Below are 16,737 nucleotides of genomic sequence, written 5' to 3'. Positions count from 1 at the left end.
GACCTTAGAAAGGTAAAACCCTTGGTTGTACCGAGTACGCTACGGCCACAGTTACAAGCTCAGGCTGTTTATTTTACCGCAATGAATTTTCTAGAAATATTTTCTTCGTTTTTTAATTTTGAATACATTTGAGTACAATTCTCTGTGGCGGTAGCGCGCCCCCGGCAATCTCCAAATTGCCTCTTTATGTGCAGATGTCCCGACCCTCGGTTTTTCCGTCTTTTGAATGTCGCTTTGCTGTTAAATAACTGTGTACTCTATTATTGTAATTTTGATTTTTTTATCCATACCTATAACATATATGTAGCTATTACGATAACGTATACTGCCTTATAACGCGCGCAATCGTCAAGTGTTCATTAAATAAGAGTGTAGACGCTAATTGTGTTTCGTTTACAATTTATTGGTGTTATTGATATATTTCTTAATAACATCGAACATGTCTCCTGAACCTGCACATAACAAAGTGTATTTAAAAAAATGTAGTCTGGCAAACAATCTTTATATATATTATCCGTTTTTTTTTTATCTTTATATTTCTCGTGTGCGAACTCCTCCTAAACGGCTGGACCGATTTGAATGAATTTTTGTTATACGCTTGGGTGGCACCTTGGATAGTTTAGATTCACAAATCTGCCCGACAGATGGCGCTGGGGTCCGCTAATCTTATATAAAATACATTTTCATATTAAAATAAAAAGGCATCGTCCATCTTATCTCATAGAGTCATTCCATGTATCTTTTCATTGTTCTTAGATAAAATTTGAATCGATGAATTTTAGATGGTTCAATAATATCTAGCTTTTATTCTTGTGGGTGGATTATTTAAATGGTTGTCATAATATATGAGTGATAAAATTATGATTGAGAGTGATAATTGAGAGTGAATAACAGTAATTAGCTGTAAGAAAAAATTGAATGTGTTTCATACCTATGGTAGCGAACACATATTTTAATATTCTATTTTAGTAATTATTAAACCTAATAAAGCTAAGAGTACGATTGAAATTGTCATAAATCAAGCCAGTAAATAGTATTATATTCCTTTTCTCGAGTTAGAATTGCAAATTTAAATACATTCGCTTATGTCTTTTTAAGTACTTTTTATTAAGAAAACATTCTGCTTTTTAAATTACTTAGTTCTTAACGAGAAAATCTCTTTGAAAATCAGGCCACTAAAGATCACAATTACACGTTTTACAAGATTCGAACTCATTTATTTTTCCTTTAAGAAATTATTTTTGTGAAGCAAATTAATTCCTTGGCATTATACTTCTTTCAAAATGTGAATAAACTTGGAAAAGATTTCATAAAAAATAGACGAACCGAGGGCCTGCGGCTAATGCCAAATTACGTCGTTATTTACAAGTAGGTACTTTCTTATTACCGGGAAGTAGAGGTAATATTCTGTAGGCGATATCTCTGAGAGTATTAAGTGCGATAAGCGACATCTTTTAACATCTAGTTATACTTATAATGGAACTGAAACTGGACTTTTAATAAATACATACTATTTCAAAACAAATTGACCGGCGATGTCTCTCAATAAGTTATTTAAACGTAAGCTTCGAAAAAGTCTTATTATATATAAAGGATTAAGTAAATAAAAAAAATGTTCTAGCAATAATTCAAATATATGGGAGTTCCCGCCCGCCAAGCGATTCTGCGTTCCATACGATACCGTGTAGAAACCATAAGGCTATGGGTTTAATATAACTGTTATACCTCTAACAGGTTAGCCTGGTACCATCTGAGACTACGTCATCACTTATCATCAGGTTTGATTGTATAGGGAAATAAAAAAATAAAGTAATACATATAATACATATAAGCCGAAGCATAATATATTAAAAACCCAAATCATTTGAAGCGATTTGTCCGTTCTTTGCGACTAAACTGATTTTATTTATTTATTTCAAACCAACACATTTAGACAATCTAGTTTGTGTTTCTAATTTTGTGAATATCTGATAAATTGTATTGAAGACAGAAGACAGCAAACCCCTTCGCATAATAGCAAATCACTCAAACAATAGTCAGTAAATTAACAGGAACCATTTGTAAGATAAATTTGGCCAGCTATTAAGGAAATGACGGTATCAGTTTTCTTGAGAAAAAACTTCTACATACGAGTCAACTAATGATTTTGACTTCCTAAGTTGTAAACTAAAAGTGGTAGTAGTTCACACTTCAGTTTAATAGATATGCGTACGCATATCTATTAACCGTATTGGGCCAATCCTAGGATATCCTCGGATATTAGGTGCTGTTTCAGGCTACAGTTTTGTGAGCCCTTCTTTGATTATAAAGAATTACAATAAAACAGTTTAAGATGAAAACATTTATTTTTAATAATATTTACTGCATAAAGAATTACAGACTTCTCCCATAGTCAGCTAGCGGCTAAGTAGGTACTAAAATAGAAAGTAAAACTGAAAAGGAAAAGAATGTTCGTTAGTAAAAAAAAGTAAAAACTACGTTTTGTGTAGAACTTTTGCGAAACGCGTAAGTAAAATCACACAAGTAGCAGTATTAGAGCCGTTGACAAAAGGCCTCAGGCTGCCCGTCCACCAGAGCGGATGGAGGCAGCGGAGCCAAGAAACGGACTAATGCGGAGCGCAGTTGCATACTGTGTCTGGTTGACTTAAGAGCAGCGGAGATATTGTGCAATCCTATTGGTTAATATTTCTCCGTTTCTCGGCTCCGCTGCCTCGCTCCGCTCCGGTGGACTGGCAGCCTTATGCCTGTGCACTGGCACACAACTACGCCTCAGGTTGATGGACATATGGGCTGTACTTTGTTGTGCGTGTTTCTGGCATGCCCTGCTCTGTGTTGCTCTATTCATAGACAATGGTTTTCCTCTCGCCATCAATTGTGGCATATACCAGGTACGCCAATTATAACTATAAAAAAACACAAATATGAAAAATATTATGACAATTCATAACAACTTACGTTTGGGTCGGCCGCATATGAGCATTTGTGAACATCGAATGCTCTTTGGCAGTTGTCTTTGTCCGGCGTATCTAATGTAATAGAAAGTTTATTTTATTAAAATAGTAATAACGACATTTATTCTAAAAGTATTTTTCTACCGCACTTATAACTTTTTCCGCAAAAAGCAGGAGATTCTGTACGGCGTAATTTATAATTTCTTCAATCTTTTTACTTCATACCAAACAGATCTTCGACAATTTACTCCCTGCACATGTTTCGCCCCTACACCAGGGGTCGTCAGGAAATATTGACTTTACAATGAATAATTGAAACTTAACCATTATTTATATTATAGTTTTGACGACTTCCCTGGCGCAGTGGTGAACGCAATGATTTTATATGTGGATGGTCTCGGGTTCGATCCCCGGCAGGAGCAGTTTGGGAATTTATAAATTAAATTTTTTCTCTGGTCTGCAGGGAGGCTTCGGCCGTGGCAAGTTACCACTCTACTGACAAAAATGCGCCGCTAAGCGATTAAACGTTCCGGTACGATGTCACTTAGTAACCGATCTAGGGTATAGGTTTAAAACTACTGCCACACCCCTGACAGGTTAGCCCGTTACCATCTGAGACTGCATCATCACTAACCAGAATATAACAACAAAATATACACCATAAGACCTTTTTAAGTTAGCTAACCTTGACTTCTACAAGCGTTGACCATTTTAGAGACTCTATCGGTATATTTTTCGGGAATTAAGCTGATCATCATGTCGTAATCGACATTCCCCTCGTCATCGACCTGTAATAAAAACAAGGAAATAGTTTTTATTTGTAGTAGGTACGGTTCGAAGCCAAAATACTGTGAAGTTTGTAATTCCGTAAAAATACAAATTTTTAACAGTAGTTACCATGGTAATGAAAGGCAAATTTTAAACTTTTCAAGACTGGTACAATTAAAAGGGGCACATATTACATCTGTTACTTTACCCGCTCAAAGTTCTTTACTATGACTATAGTTTCAAAAGCTACTGAAAAAACATAGACACAACCTTATGAAACAAAATTAACGAACGAGAACGTCTATTTTCAAACTTCTGGTACTAACATTTTATTTTACATTGCTATGGCTGTAAGTTTTAAAAACTTTCGAATTATTTTTTGGCTGCTTCTTCAATTTAAACTTTAAAGTATTTTAACTTTGGGTATTAAATAAATTATAGGCTTAAAAAGTCTGACCTCAGTGATCTAAATAAAGTTATTTATATTGATGTAATATTAAGTATAAAGGATGAATTTGATTGGAAAATGTTTGTTTAATATAAATGTTTTTTAATGGGCGTTTACATATATATTATTTATTTATATTTAAAGAATAAAATTACAGAACAACTTACGAGGCTCCCTTCGTCCAATAAACAAAACATATAGCACTTCAATTTGGTGTCCTCCTTAAATATGCCGTTTTCGCAATTCGCTATGTCCTCTGGGGGCAAGTAAAGGATAAAGACTGTTAACGAAAACAAACACGAAGTGTCATGATTTTTTCCTTTGGGTTGGTAGGATTGAATATTTCTAAGACACGACGGTTTAATTCCCAGGCTCACTATTAGGCAGTTACAAACTATTCTTAAAAATATAAAACTGGGTAACATAAATTACCCAAATAATCTAAGAGTTATAAGATAAGATACCAGCCTTGTAGCGTATTCATTATTTTCTACCTCCATTAGCGTTCGCCTTATGAGAAATCAAAAACATAAATTATTTATCAAATTGTACATCACTTCTGACATAAATCAATGTAATAATCAATATTAATTAAAGAAGACGAGACGATACCAAAGTGTATGTGCTTAATAACGTAAAACTAGTTAAAATTGAATAAAGATAAAGATTGTTGAATTAAGTTTACTCTGACTGAAGTAATTCTCGTTACACTTATTTAAGCGATATTAACTTACCGCTCTTTCGGCATTTCTGGCAACTACCATATAGTGATTAATTCAATACCATTTATTGATTTCCGATGTATCCATAATGATTAAAGTAAACGGTCTGCCGATTTCGCCGAAGGGGCTGTTTACGTAGATACATAAATGTATCTACATACACAAAAAGTTAATAAACGAATTGCCATTTCTAAAAGAATACATAACTTTGACAGAGGCTTAGCCGTAGCGATATCGCAAGTGAATAAAGAACAAAGGTAAAGGAAATAAAATTTTCTTTTGCGAACTCACCCTCAGCCACCCCGGTTTTACCGACACACTCGTTGTGAACATGTTGTATTATTTCTTTGATTTCCTCGCTAAGTTCCTGAAAATACAATTTAGTAACGTGAAATCAATTTTCAGTTGCCTTTACAAATCTCAGTTGGATACAAAAAATATTTCAAAGGAGGACCTTTTACGGCCAAAAACAGTTTTATCATTAGAGTTCTTTCCAAAGCAAAGTTAATGTACATATGAAGAAATCATTTTTTTTTAAATATTTTATTAGAATAATAAGTCCCTCCTTCCAGGCACAATGAGTACCAACACTTTGAAAAACTATGGTATTCGGATAATTAAGTAAAAGATAAGATTTTTGAGTGCAATTTAACAAAACAAATCAGTTGTACGTGTTCAGCGAAGTCATATATATATGTGTAGTGTAGTGTAGTGTGTATATATGTAGTTAACATATACGACTATCACGAGGACCGGGCTTTGATTTTCGGTATTTTCGATAACTGGCCGCAATGTTCCGGTTGTTATAACTACTTGTGTATTTGAATGTTGACGCCAACCGATATGTTTTGACGCAGCGTTGAGAGCTCCTAGTCTCCGTCTCCTACAAGATAGAAAACCTGTGCTATCAATGAAGTGTATCTTCAGACTACTAGAGCCTCACTACTGGAGCACACACAAGACAAGACAACAAGCGGAAAATGAATATGTCACTGTAAATAATTGAAGTCAATTGCAAGAGATAATAGAATAAAATACTGACGGAGATGTGCCGCTATGTGATTTAGCGTTCCAGTATGATGCTACGTACAACTAGCATACCCCTAACAGGTGAATCCACTACCATCGTAGGCCTGAAGAATAATAATTCTTACCCAAAATCTTCAGATAATAAATTGAATTTAGTAGTATCCTTATATGTATGGAAGATTATTTTTTATCCCACCATCGCCTATAAACAAAGCAATTCTTCGCAGGGCTTGGAAGGAACACGTCCAACAAAGAACTGCCCTGTATCCATTAACCACCCACAACCCCGTCCCCTAGACCATAACTCAGAAATGCTGCTTGGCGGCAAAAATAGGCATGTCGGTTGTACTTCCTCTGTCATAAAAATTCAAGCACAAATTTAATATGCGATCTGAAGATATTGGATTTTATTGATTATTAACTTGGTGACATTGCAATCGACAACTAATTTGTAGTGAAAACCATGTAGCAAAAACACGTAGGTGGTGGGTGGTTTAAGCGATATTTTAAATACTCAAAACGCACATTACTTAGAAAAGTTAGAGGTGCTCGGATTCAAACTTGGCACCTACCGGTCTTACCCACCGGGCTAACACCCCTTCAATATAAATAATAATATATTATTTTTGCTTTAGATACCTACGTTTGAACGCATCATATAAAAAGATACAGAAACAAGCTTACGTTAACGCATTACTAATGTAGTTTCATTACACAGTCTCTTAGACTTTTCTGATCTACATACGTTCCCTTTGTGAAGACAGCGACGCAAAGAAGTCACTTCAATATTAAAAAATGACATAACATTCTCAAAGAAAAATTATAAGTCGAGATTCCACGGGGACCAACCCAATGCACATCAAGTATTACCTTAACGTTAAATATTAATTCGAGCATCTTGGCATCGTTTCCATATCCTACATTTTGTCTCCTTTTCTATCATATCCAATATAACGTAAGGTATATTTCAATTTAGATTCCGACATAACTTGTTCGTTTAATCTTAAGATGTTTCTCGTCGTGATCCACGATAATAATTCTTTTTTATCGATATTTCAACCGAGATATGGATTCTAACCACAATTATCAAGAAAATAAAAAGTTATCTTGGTTACTTTATTTAAAACTGTGGATTAATTTCACGAAGATTTAAGTTTAGAAAGGTAAATTCATAGGAATTTATTCTAAGATCAGAATACGAGACAAATTAGTTACTGTGGTTTGACGACCTCCCTGCAGCGTTGGAGGCGCCTTTTTTATGTGGGAGGACGCAGGTTTAATTTTTGGTGCCCATTTGGAAATATTAATCCCTAAATTGACTAGCGCAGCCGTACCGCCGAGAGAGCTTAAAAGTTTTGGTACGACGACGATAGAAAACCGATTAAAGGCATTGGTTTAATAACTTACCTTTTTTAAATTATTATTAGATCGCTTGGCTGCACCTCCATACATTTACTATGATGTAACCTAAGAGTACGTTTGCCTAGAAAATGCCTATTCCCTCCTTTTTCAAGATGCTCATAATTATTAAGGTGAGATGGAAAACGGAAAACCGAACCGACATAGCTGAACGAGTCTGAAGTGGCAATGGCCGGAGCAGATAGTTCGTATGAACGTTGGGGTCCCAAGGTGCTGAAATGGTAAACACAGCGTTGTAAGCAAAAATTCTAAAGATTGTAAACTATAAAATGATGTTGGAAAAGAGCAATCTGCTGAGTTCCTTGCCGGCTCTTCTCAGTGGAATCTTTCTTCCGAACCAGAGGTAGATTAACTACAAACAGACTGACTTGACGTTTCAAAAGAGCTTGTAAGCTAGGACTATTTGAAATATATGAACTTTGAATTTGAGTTGGTCTACCTCCAACGAGGTGGACAGACAAAACAAAGCGCATCACATTGAGCCGCTTGACGCAAGCGTTACAAAAGACCAATGTCCAGCAGTGGATGTCTATCGGTCGATATGGTGGTTGTGGGAAAGCTGAATCCAGAAGAGCATTGTAAAACATTGCGGGTGACGCGTAGATAAGCGTTTCATACGTATCTATAAAATAAACAACTCAAGGAACCCTTTTTCAAATATTTGACTCTTCTAAATTTATATTTAGGTGTTTTAACTTATATCTTGTAAGTCAGTTTATACATAGATACCAACTTATCCGTAATTTACACGAATAAAAGATAAATTTTAAAAAAGGTGCCTAAAGAGAGAAAAAGAACTGTACCATGACTCTACAAACTGACAATGGAACCTTAGCGTCCTCCGCATTACGTATTCGGAGACGACATTGAGCAATAGTGTCGCCTGCATTCTCGCACCGTCACCAACGTCACTCATCTATCAACGGAGGAGTAACGTTTCAGAACGTTTCATAAACTACATCGTACGCGACGCGTTCACGATCATGAAAAATCGTCTTAGCGAAGGCGTTTTGCAACGCTTGGAGGACATTCAAAGGGAAAACACGTATTTTTTTTTAATCACACTTCCTTTATTCAAATATGTCAATTTCTTTACTATATTTGTGACGAGTATGTACATATCTATAGCCAGCGATCTCAAATTATCCGTTTTGTATGTAAACTACCGGTTGGCAACTTGACAGAAAAATTACTGAATATACGGTGGTTTATGAATACTTTATTTTATACTAATGTTATAAATGGTAAAGTATTCTTATTATGATTTACTGTTTCTTTATGCAGGAATAGATATTTTATAAGATTATTTGTAATTAGTTGAAATTTTATTTATTTCAGGCAACAACTGATTTAAGAGACAGTCACCGAGTGTCATTTATTATTCATTACGATAATTTATTCCACGAGCAAAAGCTACCATACTGCAGACCATTTAAAAGTGCTATTTGGCATTCAAATCTTAATTAAAGAGAGCGAGTAGCATTTGCTTCTGATGCGAAAACAAATCCAGGCAAAATTGAGGGCAAAGTTATGTAGGAAAACAACTCACCGGTTTTTCTTTCGCACCGTGACCAAAAGAAACTAGAACCAAAAAGACAAGCAGCGCCGCTGATGTCATGGCGCCGTTTCACTGCATTTGTCACTATGGCCTCAATTCTTAAACCATTTATTTTATACCACTTTATCACCTCTAAATAGCACAACACAAATCTATACTTATTTAGCAAGGCTAATTAACACATCAGCGGCAGAGGTATAGAATTTTGTTGCAAAGGTGCAATCAAGAGGCGAAAACTTCCCGCTGCATGAATGAGTAAGCAGCTAACCGTCGTTAAGCGCGCAACTAGTAATTAACTAGTTAGCCTATTGTGTTGTTGAAGACTTAAATTGTTGTTCATGTTTATGAATTTTTGTTCCATAACTGTTCTGCTATGAATATTTATTTCATACTAAGCCCACCTACTGCATAGCTAATTATGGCAGGACATAACAAAAAATGTTTTTTGTGTAGCTACACCTGCTGTTATCGACTTGTATATCTTGCTATTTTACCAGAGATGGCAGCACTGCGGTAATGGTGAAAATGCGCGATATCATAATGCCCACATTGCTGTTTGTCTGCATTCAATACAGGCTGTTTTGGAAATGGCGCAAGAGGTGTCAAGTTTCATCATCATTCCTCGTCTCAGGAATACACATTTGTGTTTATAAAGTTAAGCCTATCTAACTCTTGCGTTACAGTTCTTAAACTTATATATTTTTTTTTAACTTCTCTTTACTTACGAGTACAACTTAAGTAGGTACTAGATATTTCTGTACATTGTTCGCCTGGCCATTATAGAGTGTTCCCGCAATGCTGGAAGGAGATTGCAACAGACGCATAAAGGATTGAAACTCTATAATATAAGACTAATGATTAATAGGGAACAGGGAGATCACAGGTTACACACCTTAGACTGAGTTAAAATCATGATGATTTAGTTTTTGATGATTTTAGATTTTTAGTTAAAAATTCTAACCTCAATTGTTTACGAGTTACCACGCTCAGTCTCGGATAATGGGGCCTAGGATTCGATTATTTGATTTTTCTGTCTAGATATTTGTCCGGGCTGCAATTGGAGCTAACTACCCGTGTGTCTTAAAAGCCGTCGGTTCCTAAATAGTATCACTAACTGAATAATAATAATAATATTTGAACTACCAGTGGTAGAATAATATAATTGTTATTGGTGTTTCCACCTACACTTCTAAGAAATTTAAAATTGCAATTTATAAATGTTTTAAATGACAACAGGATTTGAACCTGCGAATCTATGGATATCTCGGTCTGAGCGCTTTGACCAATTAGCTACGTTTCTCCTAACGCCGATGTGGAACTTAGTATATGCCTTTTTATCAGTCATAACGACAGTGGTAGACTATTGTGTAGGGTATAAGCTCTTCATCCCACTCTCCTATAAGCAGTGGAATGATAGGGATGATAGTTAATAGTACTTTGTACAACCTACCTAAAATGAATGGAATTCCTCCACCAAAACTAAAAACGGTTATTAATTGTTCCACTGACGTAAACTCAGAAGGAACTAACATGTTTCGTGAGAGGGGTCTCTATTGTGTTCCACAATAATTATAAAATTAACGTCAAAATATGCGGCGCTCACCCGCCGACCACAATAAGCCAAAGGATATCAGTCCTAATGATTATTAATGGTTTGAAGACAACTTGTAAAATCACGCTGCGCTTACATCGAATTCCACCCCGCTATAAAGTATTCGCAAATTACATTTCATATTCTAGAACAGCTTATTTTATGACTAGCAGTTAACTGCGACTTTGTTTGAATGTGAATTTGTTTTCCCAATTCCTTGATACACTAACAATAGCCTAGAACATTCATTTTACTGATAAACTTATATCCAAATGAGTTTATAATTATTTATCCTGCGGTAAAGAGTACAAGCAATTGAAGTGGGTTCAGGCGTTTAAAAAACTAAGAAAAAAGATTGGCACAGGCAGGTTTTTTTTAAACATAACAAACTAACGCCCCAGGTTAATTAAATAATCAATCAAATCCAAAAACTTCAGATGACAGATTTTATTCAGTAGTATCCTTATCTAAGGGGAAGAGAAATTTTGGACGAAGGATTATAAATATATTTAATATAAAAAATACCATTAGAAGTTACAAAATGAAATCAGCGCTTTCTTTTCATTCTCGTCTCTACCGGAAGATGATATTTCAGTGAGTCTTTATGCAGACAAAATCATAGCATTATGGCTTTCGCACACCATATTATCTCAACACCGATTCCGCTGAATTTATAGCATTAGGTCGTCGTAAGCTTTATCAGAGCTTTTCAATATCTTCGTGCCAGTAGTATACGACGAGTGAACCACGCGTCATACCTAACCTTCAAACAACATTTACACTGCAACTCGAAGTCAAGATACGGGATCGTCTAGGGCACGATTCAGCCGCCATGCGGATAGTTAAACCTTTATTTTCATATCAAAGGAATTTCGAAAATCATAGTGTCAACGGTTAAATTACTTTATCATGTAGAGTTTCCTATGTAAAATAATATACCATCATGTTTAAAACTATTCAGTTAGGGTTTTTTCAGCGATTGTCTATGAAAGACAAAAAAGTTTTTGGGGGCTGTTCACTTCTTGACAATAAATTCCAGTGTTAATGGTGCATTAATTTGTGTCGAGTTTTGTTGAGTCGGTACGATGTGCGATGTCCATTATTTGGGAAGACTAAAAAATATAGCCCCAAACCTTTCTATAATCTCGCACGCACACTTATGCAAAGTGCAATCGACATGAAAAATCCATTACGGCTCTACGCGGGTAGCGGATCGGCATAGGCGGCGCCAGTGACCGTGCTGAGCGGATTTGTTGCATCCCTATCACTGCATCCGTATCCGCATTTATTCTCTTAGCAGATATTCACACATGAATAACTGCATACATACTGAGGCGGGTACAGTCAGCATGGACTTATGCAATAAAGTCAAAGTCAAAGTCAAAAATATCTTTATTCAAGTAGGCCCACAGGTGGCACTTTTGATGCGTACATAAGAATTACACGGTAGTGAGATGATGGCGATAACCACATCTTCTCATAACTTGACGAATGTCATTGAAAACTTCAAAAAGTAAAGTATATATTTATTGCTTCAAATACACTTATGTCACTGGAGCGGGTATAGTCTGCATGGACTTATGCACAAACTTGACGACATGTCATTGAAAACTAAAACAAAAAAAAATATTTCTTAAAATACACAATTGTAACAATGAGTAGGCACACATCCTGTATTGTTTATTTAAAAAAAGATTGAATTAGAAGTATTTTCAACTTTGGCGTAAAACTTTTATAAACATCCGACGACTCAATTGACTTGAGAGTTTCGTTTAGCATACTGGAAGTATTGATTACCATTTTAACTTTGCAGTCATAAAAGAAACTATTTTTTATAATAGATATAATAACAAAGTTCTTCCAAATGATCTCCACTTGATTATTATTTAGTTTATTTTAAAACTTCGATTCTCATATTTTTGCTTCTTTTCCTGCGGTTAAAGTGATATCCTTTTCCTGCGGTTGTCGTACGAGGCGACTGGGGGAATATAACCGCGAACCGGCGTCCTCTGTACTATTACTAGCATCTCCTGTGATCACCAACCCTGTCCAGCGTGGCAATTATCGGTACACTATTGGGCGAGGCCTTTAGTTCAGCTGTTATAGCCTTATAGGCTATTGATTGATTGATTGACACAGTGACTTGTCATCTGGATTGTCAATTTACCTTAAATATTCTAGTCATGATGAGCCAGTTAAGTTGGGCGTTATTAAGTCGATATTTCAAAATCATTTTTCCTTTTATGGGACTCAAATGGTATAAAGCTTCAATGTTGGTGCTCTGCTTTTAGAGCTCAAATTTGGTTTTGGTATATACTTATATCCCACCGTCATTTTTAACCCATTACCGACCCGATACAGGGCACAGGTCTCCCTTATAATGAGAGAGGTTAAGGCCGTAGTCCACCACGCTGGCCAAATGCGTGTTGTTAGACTTTGCACGCATTGGAGAAGATTATGGAGAACTCTCAGGCGTTCCTCATATCTAATTGCTTTTAACGCGCTCGAAACTGCCTTTGATACCCTTGTGCTTAGATGTTTGTAGGTAGAGATAAAGTAAACCATAATAAATAGCAACTTGTTGATTTTTTAATATAGTTCCAGCATCCTAAAAAAGCACATAATATGATAGGCACTTTAAATCTCTAACGCAAGCCTAGTATTTGGTTATTAGTACAGAACCGAGTAACTAGAAAAGAACAAAAGTAGATACATACTTAATTCACATTAAATTGCTTGTAACGCGCATGGCCACCAATCCGCACTGAACAAGCGTGGTGGACTACGGCCTTAAACCCTTCTCATGTGTGGGAAACCCGAACCCTGCAGTGGGCCGGGAATGGGTTGATTTTTTTCATAGTAATAATTGACGGACCAAGTAAATAGCCCACCTGTTAAGCCCATAAGTGGAAAACAAATAAATAGAGTAACACTTCACGGGGCATGCAAGGAGCCCGTCCTGGAACATGCCGCCATCAATTTGAGGCGTGGGTATTAAGCCTCATGCGCCTGTAATTACACCGGCAATCACGCCTTTCAGACCAGAACATCGTATTGCAGTAATGCTGCTTAGCGTATGACTATGATGAACGCGCATTACTCCGTAAAGATAGATACGTCTGCTGGGAATCGAACCTGTTCCCCGAAAGTAGGCTTCCTCGAATACTTCTACTTCCACCTACTACACCACCACCGCTTACCACTGGACTTAGATACGTCATAACCGATAATAGAATAGCAATAAAAGATAACAATCCAATCCTTATAATAATCCTGCACACTCTAAGTGAAGCGAAGTGCAATCGACACGAAAAATCCATTAGTCGTGAGGGTCAACGGGTGTACGCAGGACCAGTGGCTATCCAGCGACCGTATTGAGCAACCTCTTTTAGTGCACAACCAGTTGTCGAAGGCGATCTTGGAATTTGGAATCGCTGTCCTAGGGGGCCGACTCTACTATTACAATTAGTACTAATAGAATAATATTGTCTCAGTGGTCGATCAATTACATCGGAAAAGTCAGTTTTGACAAGTTTGGTAATCTATAAGTGCAATAACGTCATAATGGTTTTCAATGATGAACCACTGGCAATCTTGAAACAATTGTAATTGAATAGCAACATTGCCTAATGACAAATCATCTAAAATAGCAGATTTGTGTCCCTGGAATGGTCAACAGTTTATTCTCTTACAGGTTGCCTGTCTATACAATTTATGAATTTCTTAATGGAAACAAACCTCCGCTTGCATCTGTGGAGAGACAGGTTAAAATTGTAAAATTTTGATGTTAAAACATTTGAATTTGTTGCCGGTTTGCTCTCAGTAGAATTTGCCTTTTACCGTTTTGATGGCATGTATTGAAAATTTGCTCTTAACCATAACCTCACTACTTAAGTGCGAAAAGTCCATAGAACTTGTATAAAGCCATAGCACCGTTCTATACTCCCAGCGTGTGTGTGTAATCTACCAATCACTAAATGTTTGGCCAAGTGCCGTTTTTTTGGTGGTCTGGTGGACTGCGGCCCAAACCCTTCTTCATGTTAAGAGGTAACCCGTGCACTTTGTTATTTAATTGGTTGATTATGAAATTAGTACTAACACCATGTAGGTAGCAGTATTTCTGCGATAATGATCCCGTTGTTTACGGAAGGAGTTTTAAGAGTAGTGTAAATAAAATAAACTTAAATCTAAAGCTAAATAAATGTTGTAGGTAAGAACCCGCCTTGAATAATTAATTCGGAACACGCTGCAACTGTACGTGTACAAACTGCCATTCAGCAAGTATGAAAAGAGTGTCGCAATCTTGTTATTAGACGGTGGCAAGCTACTGGTCGCGAGCGCCATATGTTAGCTCAGCCGGAACTTTGTGTCATAAGTTTTTATGGAGATAAAGTCGCTTAATTAAAAAGATATATCAATTTGTAAAGAAATAATTTGAAGATAGTGAAGAGAGTCGAGTGGGAACGGCGCTGTGGACCGGGAGCGACGTCATTACCGCAATCAAAGCATGGACCCGCAGCAGACGCCCCGCGCTCGGCGCTCGCTAACGACGAGTGCTCTCGATAAAAATTAAAAACACGTGCAAGCCCAGCCTGAGGAAAGTTTTAATGAGACTACACGGTTCGCGCTCCACCGATAGATATTAAACATATGACTTTTATATTATTTAACTTTTCCATTCCACACGTTCCTGTTTATGCGGACGGAAACTGCCTTTAATGCCCTTGTGCTTAGATTTAGTATGTAGTTAGAAATAGATAAACCATAATCTGTTGGCAAATAAAAAACGGAATTGGTTGATTTTTTAATATGTATAAGCACATAATATGATAAGGCAGTTCAAATTTCTAACACAAGCCAAGTTCCGGTACAATATTTACACAAAGTTTATAAGTAGCCAGTTCACAATTGAATAACTAGAAAAAGAACAAAACAAAAGTAAATAAAAGTATTAAATACATATATTGTTATTGATAAGCATAAAAATCTACTTAGCCTATTATGAATTATTAAGCCGTACTAAAGTCATTTTCTAGCAATCGGAGTAAAATGTGGAGTGGACTTATACCTAACTTATAAAAAAAGGCTGGTTTAGCACTTAGTGTAACATTAACTAAAGGTAGTTAATTAATAAACATATACATTTTTTTTTACTTTTTTGGCTTAGCTTTTGTATAATAACAATAGTATTCTGACAGTTTGCGATTTGTGATTTCCAGCAACCAGCACAAATTATTGTACCTTTTGTATGAAGAATATTGATCGGTACCATACCTTTCAGAAAATTTACTGAATAGGTAAGTACGGAGGCAGAAGTGACGAGAAGGGATTCATGGGCTTTTGACAATCGATACATATTAAACATTATTTTACATGGTTTTCTTACACCAATACTAAATCTTCTAGCTTTGAGCTGTTTGACCAGTACAAAAACCAAAGTGGTGATAGCCCAGTGGGTAGGACTTCGACATCAAAGTCAAAGTCAAAGTCAAAGTCAAAAATATCTTTATTCAAGTAGGCCCACAGGTGGCACTTTTGATGCGTACATAAGAATTACACGGTAGACCGAGTAACATCACTTTCGGGAGACCGAGTTCGAATCCCAGCACGCACCTCAAACTAAAGTTATGTGCGTTTTAGTCTTTTAAAATATCACTTGCTTCAACGGTGAAGGAAAACAAAGTGAGAAAAGCTGCATGCCTGAGAGCTCTACATAATGTTCTCAAAGCTGTCTGGAGTCCACCAATCCGCAATGGGCCAGCGTGGTGGACTACGGCCCTAACCCCTTCTCATTGTGGGAGGAGACCCGTGCCCTGAAGTAGGTTATATGATGATGATGATGATGACCCATACAAAAGTAGTCGTAGCAGGTTAGTTTGCAGTGACAACTGTCACCTAAGGCACGGTAAGGGTAACTTTATAAGTTGCAGTAGGGTCGCGTGGTAAGGAGCAATAGATTGATCATGATATTATTGATTTATTCGTGGTCCCTTCTTGCAGCACTGTTGTACGTAGCATGGCACCTTTACCGCGTTCATTCGCATCACACGCGCTCTTGGACAGCAATGCTCAATGGAATCCATTCAATGATGGGTGGACAGTATTTTTCCGTCAATTTTTGAGGTACTCTAAGAATATTGAATGACTAATAATGAATATTCGCAGAATACTACAACTACAATTGAGTGACCTTTATTTAGAGTACCTACCACTACAGTACACTATATTAATATCATGTCTGTGTATAATGT

General features: G+C 36.5%; 1 protein-coding gene across 1 annotated transcript; it reads right to left on the bottom strand.

Annotated features, from left to right (window-relative positions):
• Positions 1-2,376: 2,376 nt before the first annotated feature.
• LOC120632008 (pheromone-binding protein-related protein 6-like) lies at positions 2,377-9,123 on the bottom strand. Its single transcript, XM_039901757.1, has 6 exons — positions 8,887-9,123; positions 5,181-5,256; positions 4,335-4,423; positions 3,637-3,739; positions 2,956-3,026; positions 2,377-2,432 (listed from the first exon to the last, which is right to left on the bottom strand). The coding sequence occupies exons 1-6, from the start codon at positions 8,953-8,955 to the stop codon at positions 2,415-2,417; spliced, it is 426 nt and encodes a 141-aa protein (XP_039757691.1). The 5' UTR covers positions 8,956-9,123; the 3' UTR covers positions 2,377-2,414.
• Positions 9,124-16,737: the final 7,614 nt, after the last annotated feature.

Source organism: Pararge aegeria, chromosome 2 (genome assembly GCF_905163445.1).
Source record: "Pararge aegeria chromosome 2, ilParAegt1.1, whole genome shotgun sequence".
Taxonomy (NCBI): Eukaryota; Metazoa; Arthropoda; class Insecta; order Lepidoptera; family Nymphalidae; genus Pararge; species Pararge aegeria.
The sequence above is the reverse complement of the archived record's forward strand: the minus strand, read 5'-3'. Positions and strand labels throughout refer to the sequence as shown.

Coding starts and splice junctions, on each gene's coding strand:
- LOC120632008 (XM_039901757.1), bottom strand. CDS start 8,955: ATGACATCAGCGGCGCTGCTTGTCTTTTTGGTTCTAGTTTCTTTTGGT. Junction 4,424..5,180: donor TAAAACCGGGGTGGCTGAGG/GTGAGTTCGCAA, acceptor ACTTGCCCCCAG/AGGACATAGCGAATTGCGAA. Junction 3,027..3,636: donor CAACGCTTGTAGAAGTCAAG/GTTAGCTAACTT, acceptor CTATTACATTAG/ATACGCCGGACAAAGACAAC.